The following is a 19,345-nucleotide window of genomic DNA, read 5'->3' on the forward strand; positions in this document are numbered from 1 at the left end:
ATTTGAGCTAATTCAAGCACCAGCACCATCACAGCTGCTTTCTTGTAGCCCACATCAAAGAGTCATGCAGACGAATCAAGGTGGAATGCTTCACGAATGTGTTTATAACAATTCTGATATCCAGATCAGCTTATTTAAAACCAATTCAACAGTGCTATAAAACAGATTCAAATGATCCAAGGTTGGTGCAAAAGTGCTCTCCTATTCTTCTCCTATGTATTTTGTATCTGACTGTTCTGAAGTATTAAAATACCACCAATGTTTTATCATAGGAATGGAATTCTTTCAGTGACAGATGATATGTAGGTTTTACTTCCACACACAAGTATCTAAAATTCTACAAAGACTGAAAACCTCTATAACCCACTGAACATAATAGCATTTACCATATCATTCTACCAGTATGCCTCAAAAACGTAACCTGAAAAGATTATAGGAAGAACCAAGTAGGAGAATGTAGTCTCCATGCCTCTTTGATCAAGGAACTCTCTAACACTGCAACCTATTTTTGGCCAAGTCTGAAGGCTTCTGATGAGACAGTTCAGATCTGCCTTTAAAAGCACAATTTACTTTTACCGGAAATCAAAATATTGTAAACTAATTCTTTTTATAATTTTGAACTGTCAGATTTAAACCAGCAAGTTTTATTCTGGATTTAATTGCTCTTCTGCATATTTTCAGGCTTACTGAATGCATGACATATAATAGCTATCTGAATATGAACATGAAACAAATAACAACTTGTTTTGCTTTTGTGGCTACCACTTAACTTTTTCCATTGCTTTCTTTCCCCTTCCTGTGACTCCATATACTGCCTTGTCAATAGATGACAAAGCAACAAAGGAATTGAATTGTGTTTTCATGTTAAGCGATACAACTTCTGCTGGGTTCAGTATCTGTTTGCTTGATTGCAGCTTAATCTGTAAATTGAAAACAAATATTGGTAATTGTAAAAGCACATTGTTCCAAAATAAATGCATGTGAAGGCAGACACTGTAATTGAAGTCAAGGAAGTGTTAAAGAACTTGTGGAAGTCCAAGTTAAAATCTGACCATAAAATGAATGCACAACCACAAATTTTAGTGCCTATTTTGCTACTCACATCAAGACTATTCCCACACTTCTGTTCCACGTTCAGCCAAACTGAATCAGCTACTAACTCAGCAGTTTCTTCTCCCATGACTATGTAGTAAACAACAAGACGTGCTGAAGGAACCATTTCTTGGGTTATCTGAAAAGTTAGATGCTCATATGCCAAATCCTCAGTTCTCTTTTGAGTTCCAAAGCTTACTATCTTCCCTTTTGACATAATCTATAATAGAAAAAAGATGGAGAATATAAAAAACCAAATTTTATCTTTAATATCTTTCTTACATGTAATAATTACTTGTTTTTAGATATAATCTAACACACAAAAATGTGTTTGGGACCAGTGGGTCTAGTTCAAGGGAAGGCAGCTCTCTCCCTCATGCCCTGAAAAGAAGTGCTGTCTCTGTGCATCTTTCTCTCCCTCTCTATTTCAAGTCCTGAAATAGCTCTTGAGACTAGCACTACTTGTTCTTAATCTCAGTCTACGTCAGATGAGAATACAAAACAATGGAGACTCAATATATAATTTAAACATGAGACCGTTACCAATGTTTTACTGTAAGACTGACAGATTGTATATGGAAGGAGCATTGTCTGAACCGCATTTATTCTATGTTGAGGATAGTTCTTGATTGCTGATGTTTTTCATCTATGACCATATATTAAATCACAAGTCAGTATTTTATGTGGAAACACCTGTTACTTACCAAATAGCTGTAGTGATGTATTTTATGAATATACCGACTATGTGGATATACATTAACATTTATGAAATCCCCTACTTCTAGTATTTCGTGGCTTGAAGCCCAGTCGATATATAGATAACTCTGACTTAACGATGAATAAGCTTTTGCTTCATAGGTTTTACTTGCTTGGTTTTCATCTGAAAGATGTGGATCTGCAGTTTTTACCTGAAAAGATAATAAAATGTCTGAAAAAATTTTTAGTAAAGAAGGAAACAAACACTGCGTGTCCTGACTTTTGAATAGTTTAAGTACAGAATTATACTTAAGAAGATAAATAATTACAATATTAAAAGCATTCTCAAACATATTATTCAGAGGTATTAATAAATTAAAAGCCAACACACAACTTTCATGTTTTCTTTAATAAAGAGATCTATAAATATCAAGTCAAATATAAAATGGTAGTCTAGAACCACATACATAAATAAATAGAGCAGAAAAGGTTAATGATATGCCTCCCTACAAAGTGAGGGAAGCACTCTCAGAGATTTGTTTTCACACAATTAATTTAGATTTCTTGTTTAATAATTATTATGAAATAAATATGTGACAAATTAGGATATTTTGTTTCAGAACAATTTAATAAACAATTTAATAGAGAAGTAATGTTTCATTATAGCACTTGCATTTCATAACTGCTTATTAATAGTCTCTAAGTCTATAAATTCTTAACTTTTGAGTGTAATATCTTCCCATTAGTGTTGTACATTTGCAAAAACACAGAATTAAACCCTTGAAGACATAAATTAATGAAACGATTTAACTCACTTGAAACTCCAGTATTTTGCTATCAGATGGGATATTAACAACAAACAAAGCAGTTCCATCATTCATGCTTGTTTTCCTTCTCCCAGATTCTGAACCCTCTGCTAGCAACTCAGTCTCATCCATTTGCTCACTCAATGATTTTGCAGTGACAGTTACAGGGACATTTCCAACAAAGCGATCTACTGTATCTTTCACCTGCACCTGTTCGTCAGAATAAGACTATAAGAATAAGACTTCCACACTATGGGTTTTATGTTGTAATGCGCAACAATACTGTTTATGTTAACTAACCTTAATGCGGAATGGAAGTCCAGGCTTCACAAAGAGAGGGGTGGCAATCAAACTCAATTTGTAAGGAGATACAGCAAATCTGACTCCAGCAAATTCTGCTTCACCGCTGAGGCCACCTAACAAAATATTATGCCCTTTTTAACAATCACATCCTAGAGCCTGTATTTTCTCCACTTGCCTTCAAAGGGCAGCACAACCTGTCTGTTATAGTGAAGTCCTTGCACCTAAAGAGTCACCTCCTAGCACTGTTGTGAAAACAAATAGCCAAAAAAAACCAAACCCCAACATGTAAACCCTGAACATTTTTACAGTGACGGATGGGCTGTTCTTCCTTATAAGTTTTTGGAAGAAGGATTTCTGAATACTAAAGAAAGTCTGATACTAGGAAAGTTATCCATATAGTTTTGTTTTCTAGTACTGTTTACATTTGCAGATATGTTAAAAAAATAATCAATTAAAAAGCAACTTACCTGTAGACTCCAACACTGATGCCACAATATATAAGTATGACCCATCCAGTTCTTCTAGACTTTGAAACCCTATAAAACTCACTGCTTTCTTACTGTTAAAATTGATCTCAGCAACTCCATTTTCGATCTGGAAGGGATATATAAATCATTACTTTACAGTCAATAATTTAGAAATAATGTATAGATACACTATACACAATTTCTAACTTCAACATGTTTCTGTTCATTGTCTATTTTCAGTGGAAATCAAAGTTGGAGATGGAGATATTTTAATGAAGAATAACTCTTTATTCCCTAAAATTACTGATAATTAATCAACCAATGGCACATATTGCAAAGTCTGCATGCAGGCCCAACAAGAGGTAGGAATAACACAGAGATATCTTCACTAAATGCGGAAAGATAATGCCTTTTATCATTCTTCAATGACTAAATCAAGAAGGCCAGACGAAATGAGGGAGGGATAATTGTTGGAGAACAGACTCCCCATAATACACCAATACAATTTTGATCTGTTTGTCTTCTATCATGATTTCGTATTACTACATCGATCCTGTATTTGATTTCTGTTGTTTATTCTGTAATGGATAGCATAAAAGTTATTTCACAGAAATTTCAACCACACAGTTTGCTCAAGTGAGTAACTGAACCAGATTGAAATTACATTCTGTCTCAGATGCTGCCTCTGAGTTTCATTTTAAAGTGCATTTCTATGACCCTGATGATAGGGTTACATAGGAAAAGTTGACACTGAATAGCTGTTGATGTAAACTAGGAGTTGGAACCCATTCTCATCAAGTTTAATGGGAAAACTTCAGTGGAATTGGATCAGTCCTGAACTAAGCATATGAAATCTGCACAAACTAGGCTTGCTTCTTCTTACCCTAGTTACATGCATTGCACGAGGCATCATTCTTTTTCCAGTGTCTTCAATTATTCCAAAACGAAGGAAAACATCAGCACTTGCAAGCCTTTTATTATAAAAATAGCTGAGAACAAAACAACAATATAAATGCTTTTAAGATTACTTTAATGGCTGCAACAAAGCATTCGTTTTTGAAGAAGAGTAACTTCCTAGGCAAGAGATAGAAAACAAACGTCTGCGTAGCTTTAAACATTTCTGTTGAAAAACAATCACTTTGTAAGAATTTTAAAAAGGGTCACTTAGTTCTCTTACAGAGCAGAAAGGACTGTGATGATAGGGCTTCTTGAGGAAGTAAAAGAGGAAACTTCTGGACACGGGAGAATCATTCATCAGGTAAAGAAGAGGAGATACACACATATTTAGAAATCAAAGCCAAATTTCCTTACCTAGCTTTCACCACAATCCTGAAGTTCTCAAATTTATCAGAACTAATAAAGTTACTTTCTGGCTCTATGATGATGGAAAAGCTTGGCATTGCTGAAAATTGAGTAGAAAAGAAAGCGACTTAGACGTGGTTTTATACAGTAAGCCACAGGTAGTCAGAAAGACGCCTCTGTATAGCCATCAAAGAATCATGTCCGTTTCAAGTGATTTGAATTACAATATTATAGCCCCAAGACACAGCTGTCAGCTTGCCCACAGTGAAGCACACGTTATAAAGCCCTAAGTTATCTGCCATTGCCCTGGCTTCACATTTTGCATCAGTGCAACTATGTCAAGATGACGAAGCGTACTAAAGAATAACTCTATTTAGAGGAAAGTTGTATTAATACACCGATGTGCTTGAGTAGCTTGAACCGACATTGCTACTTGGCATTACACTGCCTCCCATTGCTGTGTATACGCAGGCCAACATTATTTCAGGCATTTCTGCATTTTCTTCCCCTGTGTTGTATAGCTGTTCTCTATAAATTTCACTGAAAAAACATATAAAAATGAAGGTTCACGGCACATCTTACCATATTCCTTAACTTCAAATTTGGCAACAGCTGAGGTTACGAAATTCTTCTTATACTTGGCTTCAATCTTCCAAATTCCATACCTAAAAAATGTCATCAAACATTTTTTAAGATGAAAATTAATGTCAAAGACAAAAATTAATATTACTACTTCACAATACTTCATGTCAATAATTATTTAGAAATAAAAATTCTGCACCAAGTTTTTGCACATGTTCAGTGCCTACTTTGAGAAGATTCTGCTTTGATATTTTAATAATTATTTTAAACTTACTTTAAAGCATTGAAATAAATTAGAAAAGAATATGCCATTACTTATACTATGACTACTGTCAGAATTTTTTGGCTTATAGTTAGAAGCAGAGACACATTTTCAAGACTGCAAATGTAACCAAGATCATGAAGACATTATTTGCTACCTTCTTTCACTTGCCAATTGCCGCTCCTGAAGTTAGACAAATGCCTGTTTGTGGCTACAAGTCTGTTTCAATGCGGTCAGCAGGATTAGTATGTATCACCTACCTGATTTACCATAATTTGGATGATGTTTCTTTGCCACTAGAAGCACTCAAAAGGCACTTGCTTCATTTCAAATTGCTTTACTTAAACGCACAGAACTTCTATGGGCAGAGTATATCTAAATGTGTGTATGTTCCTATCCTACCATTCAAAGAAACTGGATCTCATTTGGTTTAATTTACATACTACATCCATTTCATCTCTGCCAGTTTTGTAACATAGCTAAATTTGCTCAATGTATGTGAAAAAAGTAGACTTTTTCCCTAATAAAAATAACCATGGCCAGAGGGTACGACCAATTATCAATTCTTTGGTTAAATAAAGGCAAACTCAATACACTTACCCCATTTGTAAGGTTATAAAGGACAATAATAAAGAATTCAGAAATTCCACAAAAAAGCAAACGTTATAAGGAAAAATTTAGAGTTCAAGTTGGATCAAGAAATTAATAATAATTTGACATATACATACTATTAAAAAGGATTAAGCATGTTAGTTATCTTCTTGCATAGACAATCTAAGCTGTAGTTCTAACATGCAGTACCTTGTACTTCAAAAAAAAAAAAAAAAAAAAGGGAGTCCTTCACATCACCATCTTAAATGATGTAAAACAAAGCAACAAAGCTCTACTAACAAAACTTTGTCCTGTGGCCAAAAGCAAGTGGTTCACAGTGATTGGATCTATCAGAAAGGTCATCTTGAATAAAGACCATGTTCATCTACAAGCAATCAGATCTTGACTGAGAACGAGTACATGTATCTACACTGAAAAATGTATTTGTGAGATATACTAGCCAAGAACACGCTCCAAAGGACTCATGCAGACTTCTATTACGGTCCTTCTCTCTCTGACTAGAGCACTGAGGCACAACTGCCATTTACATAATAATTTAGAGAAAATCAGTTCCCACAATCTTTTGGCTGTATAGCACCATGATAAAAATTATGCAAGTCTACTGTTAACAGGTACTTAATTTCAAGAAGGATACAAAATTAATTTTTACCCAGACTGAAATTATTTCTAATTTCCTGATGAAAAGTAAATCAGTCAAAAATCGATTTTTCAAGCACCTGCTCGCATCCTTCTGCCAACTCAGTGAATCTTCAGCACCCTCTCAAGACTAAAAGGAGAACTGAAGAGATATTTATTTTGTATGCTGCTGTTACTGGAAAAATGCTGGTGATTTGTATGAATATATGTATGAAATATGCATGTTTCCCCTGTTTGAAATCAATACATCTTTGACACTGTTTCTATCTCTACAGTAGAAAGCTTTAGTTTTTATTAATCTTACTTTTTAATTGAGGATGACAAACCTATCACTAACTGTTCTTTAATTTCAGTTTTATCACCAGTATTTTCACTCACTACATCTCCTCACTTTCTCTCATTACAGTGAGCATATGCCATCTATTTGAAAACGCAGAGAGTAAGCTTCCCACTTCACTTCAGGAGACAAATGTTAGTTTGGAAGTCAACTGAAAAGGACCATACTTGGTCACCAGTTCCTTATTTATACCATGGTTACACACTACGTGAAATGTTAGAAATCTCCAAGTTTCAAGTCACATACACTCCGTGTATCAAGCAAAAGACACTCTGACAGTCTTTAAGAAAAGGCAGTATTACATCAATAATTCTCAAAAAGCATTAAATAAATCTACTTAGGATTAGGAGGAATCTTGAAGTCAGGAAAAGAAACTATTCCAGTAAAATCTTCTTCTTCTATAATATCCACTTTTACTCCTTCAGGATCCTTTAAATTATAACAGGAAAAAATCAGCAGTTACAGATCATTCTTTTCAAAAGGAAAATCTTCATTCAGTGATTTCAGTGGGAGCCTGGCTGTAACACATTTTTCTGAGAGTTTTGCCCATTTCACAGCATGAAAATATAAACATTTTTAGAAACAACTCAGACTGAAATTCTGATAAAACATTCTACCATGCTTCCAACAATTAAAAGCTGTTACTACACAATGCTTAAAATTGCTAAAAAGTTACTGTAGTAATAACCCTACTGTTAAAGGCTAAAAAATATAGTATACTAGATATTATTTTTATATCTTAAATGAAATAAACAACAATATGAAAACCATATATTATTAAAATTCCCTCAAAAGTCCTTTCCCCAGATATTAAAGATTTAATTCATATTTTTTCTTTTTTTTCCCATTCTGTAACAACTTCAGATGTAGGACTTGAAAACCTCTATCCAACTGTGCAAAGTCATTTTTAGATCTTTTAAAAGATGTCTGGCTACCTGCTAACACATCTAACAGTTTTATTAAATATTGATTGCAATACCGATTTACCATCTAACTACATTTATTGTTTTTGTGATCTACAGAATATTAATACTGAATTCAATTACAACTTACCACAAATGTTAGGACAGTTTCTCGCCGAGCTGGCTGCAGTTCTTCATTCAGAGAGTAAACCCTGACTTTCACTGCAAGAATTATTACAATAAATCTCAAAGTCATACCATTCTAGAGATTTAAAAAACAAACAAAAAACCCACAACCCCAACCTTTTATCCTTACTATGTTTTTAAGCTTTTAGTATTTATAGAATGCTCTTGACCTTCTGTCAGTATGGTGTCCAAACAGCATTTATTCGTCCTAGTAACAAGAGACTCTGCATCACCACTTTCTTTACATTGAATCGTCACAGTGCAATATAATTTTTTACCATCACAGTCCTAGCAAATCTCTTCTCTAGGAAAAGAGCTCAATCTACATGAAACCAACGATTCAGTCATCATTTCTTCACAAATATTTTTAACATATTCCCAGGAAAATCTTTCACTCTTTGTGCCACAGATTAGTCATTTGGGGTGTAGAGAGCAGGGACTGTGAGGATATTGGGAGAAGTGATTAATTTCTACTGTATGATTAAATAGTTCAAAATATTATTCTACTGATTAAGAAATTAAATAGCAGCCGATGACAATACAACATAATGAAGAGCTTAAAGGACATTTAAATCCTAATTCCTTGGCAAAGTCAACAGACTTTAAAAATTAAGTATCAGCCAAGAGAAATAAGCATTATTTACCTGACTGATCAGGAGTATAAATTGGTTTGTCTGTATGAATAAAAAGAAACCCATTCTCGTAGGAAACAGGAATTTTTTTTAATCTTGTAAAATGTGGAGAAACAGCTTCCAAATACACATACTTGACTGAATCCTCTGTTCTTGGTATATCTATTGGTTGAAGCTGGGGGGAGATGAAATAAAGATTTTTAAAGAATATTAAAATATTTTTCAAGTATTTTTTTCTACAGTATTTTTTGTTGAGAAGAGTATCTAAATAGCAATTACTAGCCTGTTGTTAATTATTATTAAATAAAAACATCAACACCCAGAAGGGCTTATTCTTGCTTACACCATAGATGACGGTCTGGAGTATTAAGCTACAAAAAGATATTTTGAAATTTTGCATTTTATTTATGTCCAGAACTAAACTAGCAAAGTGCAAAGCCCAGTTATGAGGTTATGAGAGTACAAATTGTCAGACTTCCATTTATACACATGATGAATCTTGGCCACACCAAAGTTGCTGTTGTGGTTGGTAGTTTGGCGAAATAGCTATTTTCAGTGAAAAGGAAAACTGGGCGAGAAGCATCTCCTGGGAGGCATCATCCAAGATAAAACTTATTGGTCATCAGCTCTCAGTAAAAATCTATTTAGCTTCCCTCAGTCTTTGCTTCAAGCAAATCGGATAAATAAAGCTTTATGGTGAAACCTGGGCCCCTTTGGAGCTTGTCACTGACAAACAAGACCAAGTCTTGAACCTCAGTTTAGTTATCATTTTGGCTTACTCTGAACACTCAGATGACATATCTTGTCCACATTCAACACTCCCCCATTCTCTCCCTTCTTATTTTTTAGAGTTATGCAACTATGATAATGTTTCTAAAATAGCCTGAGTGTATGTTTAACTTTGGAGTCACTCCTTTACGCTGATTTTATCAAATGTAAATTCAATTATTTCAGACAAACTAAAATGAAATAAATTACATGTGGCAAACAGAAATTGGGGCACAAGGCTTCCCATCCCAGCTTAAACAACTGAAAACTTACCATAATCTTTTTTAATACTTATAACTAAATGTCACAATAAAAACACTGCAAGAAAAGTCTGAATTCCTTACTGTTAAAGTTACAGCATCTTGGAATTTGTTGGCTGGAGTTAAAGAAATGCGGCCAGAAGAATAAAGAGCAAGCTTATCAGGAAAGCTTCTTATGGCAATATTGACTGGAAATTCCTTCTCATAACCAAAAGCTTGAACTACGACTTTCTCAGATGCCCCAACTCGGAAGATCTTTGGTGCTGTAAGGACATAACTGTATATGGAATATAAAACAATAAAAGGGTAATGGAACTGTATTTCTTTCAGATTTTTTACTTCCATTTGTAATTCACTTACGTACACACCATTAAAGCAAACAAGATAATCAGACTGAGTTATTCTAAGACACTAGTTAAAAACAGTAGAGCCCCGGTCAGAATAATTTTTATGAAAACTGTAATGTAACATTACCAAGTAACAGCTTAGGTAGAGTAATGTTTGTGGATTTGATTTTGCAGACACACAAAAGGCTGTCTACTAAAACAGGCTATTACATGGAAATAATTATTCCTTTTGACAAATTAAATGCTGAAACGCTAATCTTCCAAATAGTACACTTGTGTAGTTCTCCCATCAGTAAAGTTCTTACTGAAATAAATGGGGCAACTTACAGTAAAGGCCAATGCGAATAAATTTTTGCAGGATTACTTGGATTTCTTCAGTGCTTTATCAACTGAAGTATGCATCATTCCACAAAAGCACAAGCCAGGCTTTAGTACCTGGCCACATAATGTATCTAAAATATATATGAAGTGCCGTTGAACAACACATTTGCTATATGTGCATCTTCTTTTTCTGAAATGCCAAAAGCACTTAGGTTGGCTGCTTTCTATACACCATTGTTAATAGATGTAAGAATCAAAAAAGCACCGCTAAGTACAGTTGTAAAATACACATTTAAGTAAGGGGGTTTCATCAGACCTGTAGCAAAGTATCTGTCTTCAGGCACTACAGAAACGCTAATGAGCACCAGCTTTATTCCTTAACTTTTTTGCAGGTTTATCTTGTGGCACATAAGGAGATTACTCTACCTCTTTCCTTGGCAGCAAATACAGTAATTCCAGAACCGTCAGTCCTTTTTCTAGCATTAGTCCTACATACACTAGTGAGAATTTTGCTTGAGAAAACACATCAATTTGGACAGTGCCTTTTGTATTGGCGCTACTTAAATTCTGCATCTATTTACCTAAAATAGCGGATAACAATCAAGTAACATTTCCAGTAAATTCTATATTTGCTTTACTTACGTTTTCTCTTGGCTAAAAGTTCTTCCAGAAAATAGCAAAACAAAAAATAATATTAAAACAGTCATAGCGTCTATGACAACAAACAGCAAAACATAGATACTAATGATTTTGGATTAAACTCTGTTTGGCTTCTGCTGTGGATGAACAGAAATAACACCAACACATTTCACTCATAGTTAATAATTAATTGCAGATCATGTTTTACTAAAACATTATTGCCCCCTCCTAAGGAAGCCAGCACAGCTGAATTTAGGAATTTTTTAATTTACCGTTTCAATTTTTGAATACGTCCAGAGCAATCCTACGTCAGTCCTAACTTTCTGTCTGTTTGATAGCTACATTAAAAAAAAAAAGTTTTCAGAGGTAGTGAAAAAAACCCCAACAAACAAAAATTAGATTGTCTTTCAGAAAATAATTTTTATTTAAATAAAAGTTATTTTAAATTTGCATCTGAAGAAAAAAAATCATTTAAATTATATAAAATATAATGCGCTGATATATTTAGACCAGAAGTTTCCATTTTTTGTTTTGAAATAACTCTTCACTTGCAAATTTCTGTTAGTCATTTGTATTCCTGATTATGCCAACTTTCTGAGTACTTCCATTACAATAAAGCTGCGATATGAAAATATTAGGGCACCAAACATCTACAATGTATACTATTTTAAACAGCATTTGCAAAAAAACCCTTGGCGACAAAACCTTTGCATGCCTGATAGCTAAGCATAGGACCTCAACAAATAAGTTTATGAAAAGTTAAACTAAAGTTGTGCAAGAATTCTCAAGTTTAAACAAATACTGTAGTCAACATTTACGGGAAAGACATTTACAGAACTATTTCTGATCAATAGAAAATTAAATTACAAGAAGGCTAGCTTGGGCTTCTCAACAAATGTAATAAACTACAAGGGAAGCAACAATATATAGAATAAAATGTTACAAAATATAAGGTGCTTAATATCATTAAAAATAATAGTCCAAATACCTATTACTAAATACCAAACAATGAGAATTCATACAGTAAGTTTACATGGGTGGTACATAAACAATAAGGAGCAAATAGTAAATAACATTGGAAAACATTTTAAAAGCCTAATAATATCCTGAAATTATGTTTTTTAAATCTAATCATGTCCCTTCCTATTCTTTTTCAGATACGGCCTACTGATTTTTCAACACCACATTTAACACAGTTGTATAGATTCAAAACTAACACAGCCCAAAACCATTACAAAAGATTTATTTAAACACCTGTGTGAAAATAGTGGCAATTTAGCCTACTGCATTGAGTTGATCATCATCAAGTGCAGCGTGTATTTCCAATGCTACGTACAATGTTCCAGAGTAAAACCCATCTACACACTACTTTACACCGACAGGCTAACATGTGATCCATACATACGGATAAATAAAGCACGGACAACAAAAACAACGATCACGAAAGTAGGTTTTGTTACTTATACAGTGACTTGGGCTTTAATTAGAACAAAACCCCTCAGACTCTACCCCTCCGCAGCTGAGGGCCGGGCAGAGGAGAGACAGCCGCCGCTGAGGTAAAGCGCCCGCTGGCGGCGGGAATAGCAGCAAACGCAGCGCACGCGCCGGAGGGGCCACCACCGGCGGGAAGGCTGCGTTAGGGAGGGGCGTGGCTTCGCGAGGGCCTGCCCCGCCCCTTCCCCGGGCCCGTTCACCCCTCGGCAGCCAACAACTAGACAAAATGGCGTCGGCTCGGCTCCTCGCGCCGGGCTCTTAAAGGAGCCGCAGCACCGCGGGCCTGGCGGCCGGTGGAAACGACGAACGGTCGGCGGAGGAAGGGAGGCGGGAGAGAGGAGCGCTGAGAGCCGGTGCCTTCACTCGGGGTCGCCCAGAGGCCGCCCTGCTTGCCACTGCCCCGGTGGCTGCGAGCGGGAAGCGGTGAAACGGCGTTACCATGTCAACGCAGGTAATCAAAGCGGAGGCCTGAGGGGAACCGCCCTCGGCGGGAACCGGGATCCCCCTTCCACAGCATCGCTGCTCCCCGGCCGCTTCACTGCGGGCTGGGGGCACGGCGCTGCCGCGCAGCCCGGCCCCGCGTAGGGGAGCTGTGCCCGGAGCTCAGCCGGCAGCACCGTGCCGCTCTGGGTGGTCGCCATTCTGCCAGGTGCGGGCCGGCCGTGGCGGGAGGGCGAGGAGAGGCCGGTGGCTCGGCTGTGGTGCCCGCGGATGGAGCGGCCGCGGCGGGTGTGCAGCCGTTAGCCGGGGAGGGAGGGAGGGAGCTGGCCGCACCGCGGGCCCCTCTGCTCCCCGCCGGGGCGCGGGGTACAGCCGGGCACGCCTCCGCGGCCAGGGCAGCTCGACGCTCCCCCCTTCCCCGCCTCTTCCAACGTGAGATTTTTGTCGTGGTTTTCATTGCAAGGGCACAATCTGTTCTCAAGAAACCGGCTGCATTAAAACGTCTAACTGCTCTCCTTAAAACATAAAGAAACTTCCCAAAATAGCTTTTCACTGTCTCACCACCATCTTGCCCCCTCTCTTGCCCCTTCCAGTCTCAGTTTCCTGGCCTTGAATGAGTTGTGCCTCCAAGTATCGGATAGACAAGAGGGTCCTTCTTTCTTTCTTTCTTTTTGAAGATTGAGGAAAAAAATGCATTTTAGTGAAGAAAATCTTCTCAACTTAAGACACAATGTAACTCATATAGCTCAAAGGTCCCTTAAAAGCATATGTTTCTATCTTAAAGACTATCTTAAAATGTGCTTGTTTTGTTTACTGGGTCTAGGTTTTAGTAAAAACCTGCCCTTTGAAGATGGTTACTACAAGGCCTTTCACGCACTGAACATGTGCATGACTGCTTCTACACTTACCCTAGGGAAATATATTCGTCACTGGGGGAAGTTTCTGTTAACATTCTGTGGAGTTTCCCAGGCAGTCACGGACTAACTTGTTTGCAGAAAGAGGAGCACTGTTGGAATGCCAGTGCTAGACTGATTTTAATTTTTTTTTTCTCTGTTGCCTTTTTTTGATTGTATTTGCTCTTCTAGCTGCAAAGTGGGTGATTTCTAGCTTTGGTAAAAACAATTGGGATCCTAGTCCTCTCTTTCTGTCCTCTACCAACTATGTTAGTCTGAGTTGAGAGTATCTCCAGACCTGACAGACTATGTGTAAGCCATAAATTGCAGGACAGTTACAAAGATGAGTTGCAGAACAGAAAGCAACTTCAGCCAGTTCCTGGTGGTGTGCTGTAGAATGGTGTAATTAAAGAGGTATACCATTCCTCTGAGTATGTGTTAGCCCATGAAAACTGGAAGCTGCCACCCATTGGAGAATTGGCTTAGATGTGTTTTTTTGGGACCATATCATTGCTGGAAATATTTTCTTATGCTAAAAAGACAATTTTGATGGCATGCAAACCATTAAGATTTAGACTTATGTACAGACTGATGTTTATTTCTGTTCTTCCAGATATTGGTCATATGATACTTGGTATTTTTGGCAATGAAGAAAGGCTTGGTAAGAAAAGCATTATGTAGAAAAACACAGATGTCAGCTTTTCGGACACCTAGTTCAATGTCTCCTGTCAGTTCAAGTACCAGATCACCATCTCCTCTTGGCCAACAGACATCTCCATCTGCTTGCAAAAGCACGGAGTGGAGGCACCAACAACTTGATGTTACAGCAGAAAATGTAGAAACTGCTTTTGAGTATAAGTTTCATAAAGGTATTGTACATACATCTATACCAGCAGTTATTTATACTAAAAGTATAAAAAGCCAGTGTTCTGTGAACTGTATGATTAAAGATTTATGATCTGTTGGAAAGAACCCTGAAACGTTTGCTTTCATCTTTTGGTACTCAAATGTGGAAACGATAGTAATGAAAGCTGTGTAGAATAATGAGACTTTTACTGCTTACATTCTGTGCCTGGGGGAAAACTGGCAAAGGGAGATGCATTCTGTGCCTGGGGGAAAACTGGCAAAGGGAGATGCATACTGTGCCTTTTTCAAAAGGCTATACCTGCTTACTTTAACATGTCATTTCCTGTAAATGCTTGTGGTGTGCTGTTTCTTCTCATCCCTCATGAAGGGGAATAATTTTCAATGTTTTCCCAGTATTCAGTGTGAGGTAAAAGACTAATATAAAAATCGCCAATTCTTTCACTACTGAAGGTAGTTTTTTCTGTTTAATTTTAGATGAAAATGGTGTTAGTGCTGGAGTTAGATACATTACTGAACCCCTTATAAAAGGTCTGTCAAAACAGGAAAATTTGTCATGTATAAGCTCACTGAATCTTTCTTCCCCAAAGGATGGGGACAAGAAGTTTAAGGTAAGTTATTGAAAATAACGGGTAATTAAAGTTAAAAATCCATTTTGGTTTATTTTTTAGTAAAGGTCTAATTTTAAGTGGATGTATACAGCTATATTATGTTAGCCTAGTTCTACAAGCAGCTTTTATTTAAAAAAAAAAGAAGTCAGTGGAGACTTGTGCAAAAGAAGAAATTTTGGATCACTTAGAATGAAGTTTAGAATGCCATCCATTTGTGTAATTTTTTAGCTTTTGGATTGTGCTGGGTTTCATGGTGTGTTTTTTTTTTTTTTTTAAAATGGCAATTTCCCTTTTTTTGTGTAGATGAGACTGGTCCACTGTAAATTTAAAATCTAGTTTTCCTCTTCTAATACTATAGAAGACTGTACCTAAAGCAGGGGTTTAAAATGCAACAGTGAAACTGTGATTAATAAAATGTTAAATACTTTGTATTTTTTAATGAATAGATGGTTGTTAAAAATAGAAATCTGCCTTTCTCCTTAAAAAAAGATGAAAACTAATAAAGCTGTAATACTAATGGATTAATTTTCTGTTCTATAGTACATAGAAAACTTGGAAAAGTGCTCTAAACTAGAGACACTAAATCTTAGTAACAACCAAATAGAGAAGATTGAGAAGCTGGATAAACTGATGAAGTTGCGTGAACTCAATTTGTCTTGCAACAAAATCAGGTAAGCAGAAACACTAACGGTTTTGGTATGCCCAGGTACAATAAAGTTGCAATTCTCTTATTGTTTAAGTGAGTTTTCTCACAGGTGTGAACAGTTAAGGTGACTTTCCCATCAATTGTATATCAAGACTTAACAGGCTTTGGCGAGATCTTCTTGAAAAGCACAAGCTCTTAAGTATTAGAAAGGTAAATAGTTGTGGGAGGTGCTGTTAGTGTACTGTGGTTGCAGTTAAACTTGTATTCCTAGGAAATCAAGCCAGAAATGCAAATTTCCAGATACCATAATGAAGAGTGTAGAATAACCCAATTAAATGCATTAAAAATTTAATTAAACTTTTACTGCATATTATTGTGGGTAAATACAAGAAGTTTTCTTTTAGGAGAGGAAGCTGAATGGGCTTGATCAGGCAGGCTGTAAACTCACTAAATTGCTTTTTCACTTTCACTGTTTTGAGTCTGGTATCTTTTCTGAGTGGTATAAAAATGTTGAAGAGTAGTGGCTCAGGTAATAGCAAAATTCTTTGTTTCCTTTAATTTTTCTGTTAGTGGTTGATCTTTACATGAGACTGACTTTGCAGTAGACACACTGCAATTTCAGTAGAGAAGTTAACAACAGGAAGTAAGCAAGGCACTAGCATTTTTACACATTGCATTCGCACAACTTCCTCTCTCAACAGGAATTGAAACGGTCAGAGTAGCTTTTAGCTACTGTTGTATCTTTTCAGACTTTAGTTATATATGGTTGGTTCCTACTCAAAAAATAGCACTGTCACAAGTGCACATTCTATTGTACTTTGTTATAATACTTGTATCTTTAGATAAATGCCCCAGTAGACTAAAACCTAGTATGTTTTCCTCACTAGCTATATAGTGTTTTAATGAAAACACTAAAAAATGCAGTTCTGCACACTGTCACTTTACAGTTGATCCTTCCTTTGTATGGAAACATGTATGTAGACATGGCTCTTAGAGACATGGTTTAGTGGTGGACTTGGTAGTGTTAAGTTAACGGTTGGACTCAATGATCTTAAGGGTCTTTTCCAACCTAAATGATTCTATGAGTCTATTCTATGATTCTATGAAAAAAAAAAAAACCTAAACCCCAAACACCTTTACTTTGGTTCATCTGTGTCCCATAACATTCTCAGAAGAAAAGGGGAAAAAAAATTCCATATTAAAATGGAATTACCACCCATTACATCTCTTAACTTTAACATTAAAATAATTTTAAAAGTAAAGATTTTGCCACAGTGAGCAACAAAGTCTTGCTGTGAAATTATTTTTTTTGTCTTCATGTAGTACTTGGAAGTAAGCTGGTGTAATTTAATTTGAATTGTGAGTCCATGGCAGTAAACAACTGTTTTTGCTAATCTCTTGGATGATAATTATTTGAGACAGATTTTGCTGTAGTTATCCATAATGCCTCAGTTACGCTGTAAATTTGCTATGCTTCATGGTAAGTTATGTTTTTCTTCTCATTTTCAGTAAAATTGAAGGTATAGAACATATGCAGAATCTACAAAAGCTGAACCTTGCAGGAAATGAGATTGAGCATATTCCTGTGTGGGCAGGGAAGAAACTGAGATCCCTGCGGATCCTTAATTTGAAACGGAATAAAGTATCATCAGTAAGTGATTATAGTTAGGAACAATAATTGTTAATGAAGTGAACTAGTACATTTACATTGATTTTTGACTTACCTGAATAATTCCTGAGTGTCTTTGTGGAAAGTCTGTTGTGAAATACAGCCATTGTGAGGCTAATAAAGTTGTTTATCAGAAAAACTCTCCTACTGTGCCAGCTATTCAAAGCATAAACCTATATTATGTTGTTGAAGAAATCATAAGTTTTTTGAAACTTAGGAAGAACTTGGTGAAAATGTGAAGACTTGCATGTTATTGGTGGTGTCCCTCATGACAAGAATTATATGGTTTTGGAGACCTGTAAATAATCTATTTGCTTATATTTTTGTATTTAGGACATGACTAGGTTTACTTTGGTGGTCCAGGTTAATTTCCATGTTTTGCAGCTACAGAAGGGTATCTATGAAATGAAATCACTTAATATAGTTCCTGAAGGAATCATGCTACTTAGGAGGAGAGATGAACCAGCTTTGTTTGAGTACTCCTCATGACAAAAGCTCCCTTTTCTTATGAATAAGTCTGGGGGAATGGAAGGTTATATATATCCATAATCATAGTACTGTGTATTTTGGTAGGTTTTTAGAGATTCCACTTTAGCATAAACGTCAAAATAGATCCTTTGAGATGGACCAAACATAAAACATTCTGTACAATCAGAAATTCAGTAATTGGGGTTTAATTGTTCTTGGAAGGATGTCTAATCATTGTTCCATTTGTCTTTGATTTAGCTCCATGATATAGCTAAACTAAAGCCTCTACAAGATCTGACTTCTCTATTCCTTGCTGATAATCCAGTTGTAAGCCTGCCTCACTACCGCCTGTACACCATATTCCACTTGCGAGCGCTGGAAAACTTGGATGGACAGCCAGTGACAAATCGTGACAGGCAGAAAGCACTAGAGAGGTTTAATTTAGGTAATAGTAATGTGTTAGAACTAAAGCGAATGACACAAAATTTAAGTTTAGAAGGAAAAGATTTTCCATTCGAATTTTTCTATTTTGTTTTTCAGAAGAGATAGAAAAATTAGAGAGAGAGTTGGAAAACACAGTAAAGGAGATGGAGAACCTTAAACTTAACCAGTCCAAAGTGCTTGAGCAACTTCACCATCAAGATGAGGTCAACAAATCATTAAAAGAAAAGACTTTGCAACAGAAACAAAGCTATGAAGACCTACAAAGGGATCTGGACACTAAAAATGAATTGGTAAGACAATCACTTGCACTGAGTAAATATTTGGAATAGTTTTGTTGTCAGGAACAGAGTTGTAAATATGAGAGCTCAAATGGCTGGAGATTAAAGAGATACAAAACTTAGGCACCTCAACTTTTTAGAGAGTGATTATTCCTTGACCAGTAGTTCTTCAATATTCTTTCTGTGGAAAAAAGTAAGTATATTGAACCAGCAATCAGTATCACTCTCATAATGTATGGTTTATAGTAACTTACTTGTCTCTAGTAATGTTGTTTTGTTTATTTAAAATTTCGTCAGTTGATGAAAGGTTAAGTATCCCCTAGCTGCTAAATTGCGGATGTACTGAATCTCCTGCGTTGTCTGGACTTTAAAATGCTGCTGCAATAA

The 19,345-nt window shown here is 36.2% G+C and overlaps 2 protein-coding genes across 2 annotated transcripts in view; one reads left to right on the forward strand and one right to left on the reverse strand.

Moving 5' to 3' along the window:
- Positions 1-11,218, reverse strand: part of C5 (complement C5) — a 28,774-nt gene extending 17,556 nt beyond the window's left edge. The window contains exons 1-14 of the mRNA XM_009809789.1: positions 11,154-11,218; positions 9,928-10,120; positions 8,828-8,990; positions 8,149-8,219; positions 7,433-7,524; positions 5,249-5,331; positions 4,676-4,766; positions 4,248-4,353; positions 3,365-3,491; positions 2,895-3,010; positions 2,604-2,804; positions 1,797-2,000; positions 1,103-1,312; positions 771-920 (exon numbers count right to left, since the gene is read on the reverse strand). Of these exons, the coding sequence (XP_009808091.1) occupies positions 771-920; positions 1,103-1,312; positions 1,797-2,000; positions 2,604-2,804; positions 2,895-3,010; positions 3,365-3,491; positions 4,248-4,353; positions 4,676-4,766; positions 5,249-5,331; positions 7,433-7,524; positions 8,149-8,219; positions 8,828-8,990; positions 9,928-10,120; positions 11,154-11,218 (1,872 nt within the window). The remainder of the gene's footprint in view (positions 1-770; positions 921-1,102; positions 1,313-1,796; positions 2,001-2,603; positions 2,805-2,894; positions 3,011-3,364; positions 3,492-4,247; positions 4,354-4,675; positions 4,767-5,248; positions 5,332-7,432; positions 7,525-8,148; positions 8,220-8,827; positions 8,991-9,927; positions 10,121-11,153) is intronic.
- Positions 11,219-16,079: 4,861 nt separating this feature from the next.
- CNTRL (centriolin) overlaps positions 16,080-19,345 on the forward strand; it is a 34,117-nt gene continuing 30,851 nt past the window's right edge. Inside the window, exons 1-4 of the mRNA XM_059828779.1 lie at positions 16,080-16,124; positions 17,609-17,750; positions 18,495-18,681; positions 18,777-18,970. Coding sequence (XP_059684762.1) covers positions 16,084-16,124; positions 17,609-17,750; positions 18,495-18,681; positions 18,777-18,970 — 564 coding nt within the window. The 5' untranslated portion in view covers positions 16,080-16,083. The remainder of the gene's footprint in view (positions 16,125-17,608; positions 17,751-18,494; positions 18,682-18,776; positions 18,971-19,345) is intronic.

This window comes from Gavia stellata, chromosome 24 (genome assembly GCF_030936135.1).
Source record: "Gavia stellata isolate bGavSte3 chromosome 24, bGavSte3.hap2, whole genome shotgun sequence".
Lineage (NCBI taxonomy): Eukaryota > Metazoa > Chordata > Aves > Gaviiformes > Gaviidae > Gavia > Gavia stellata.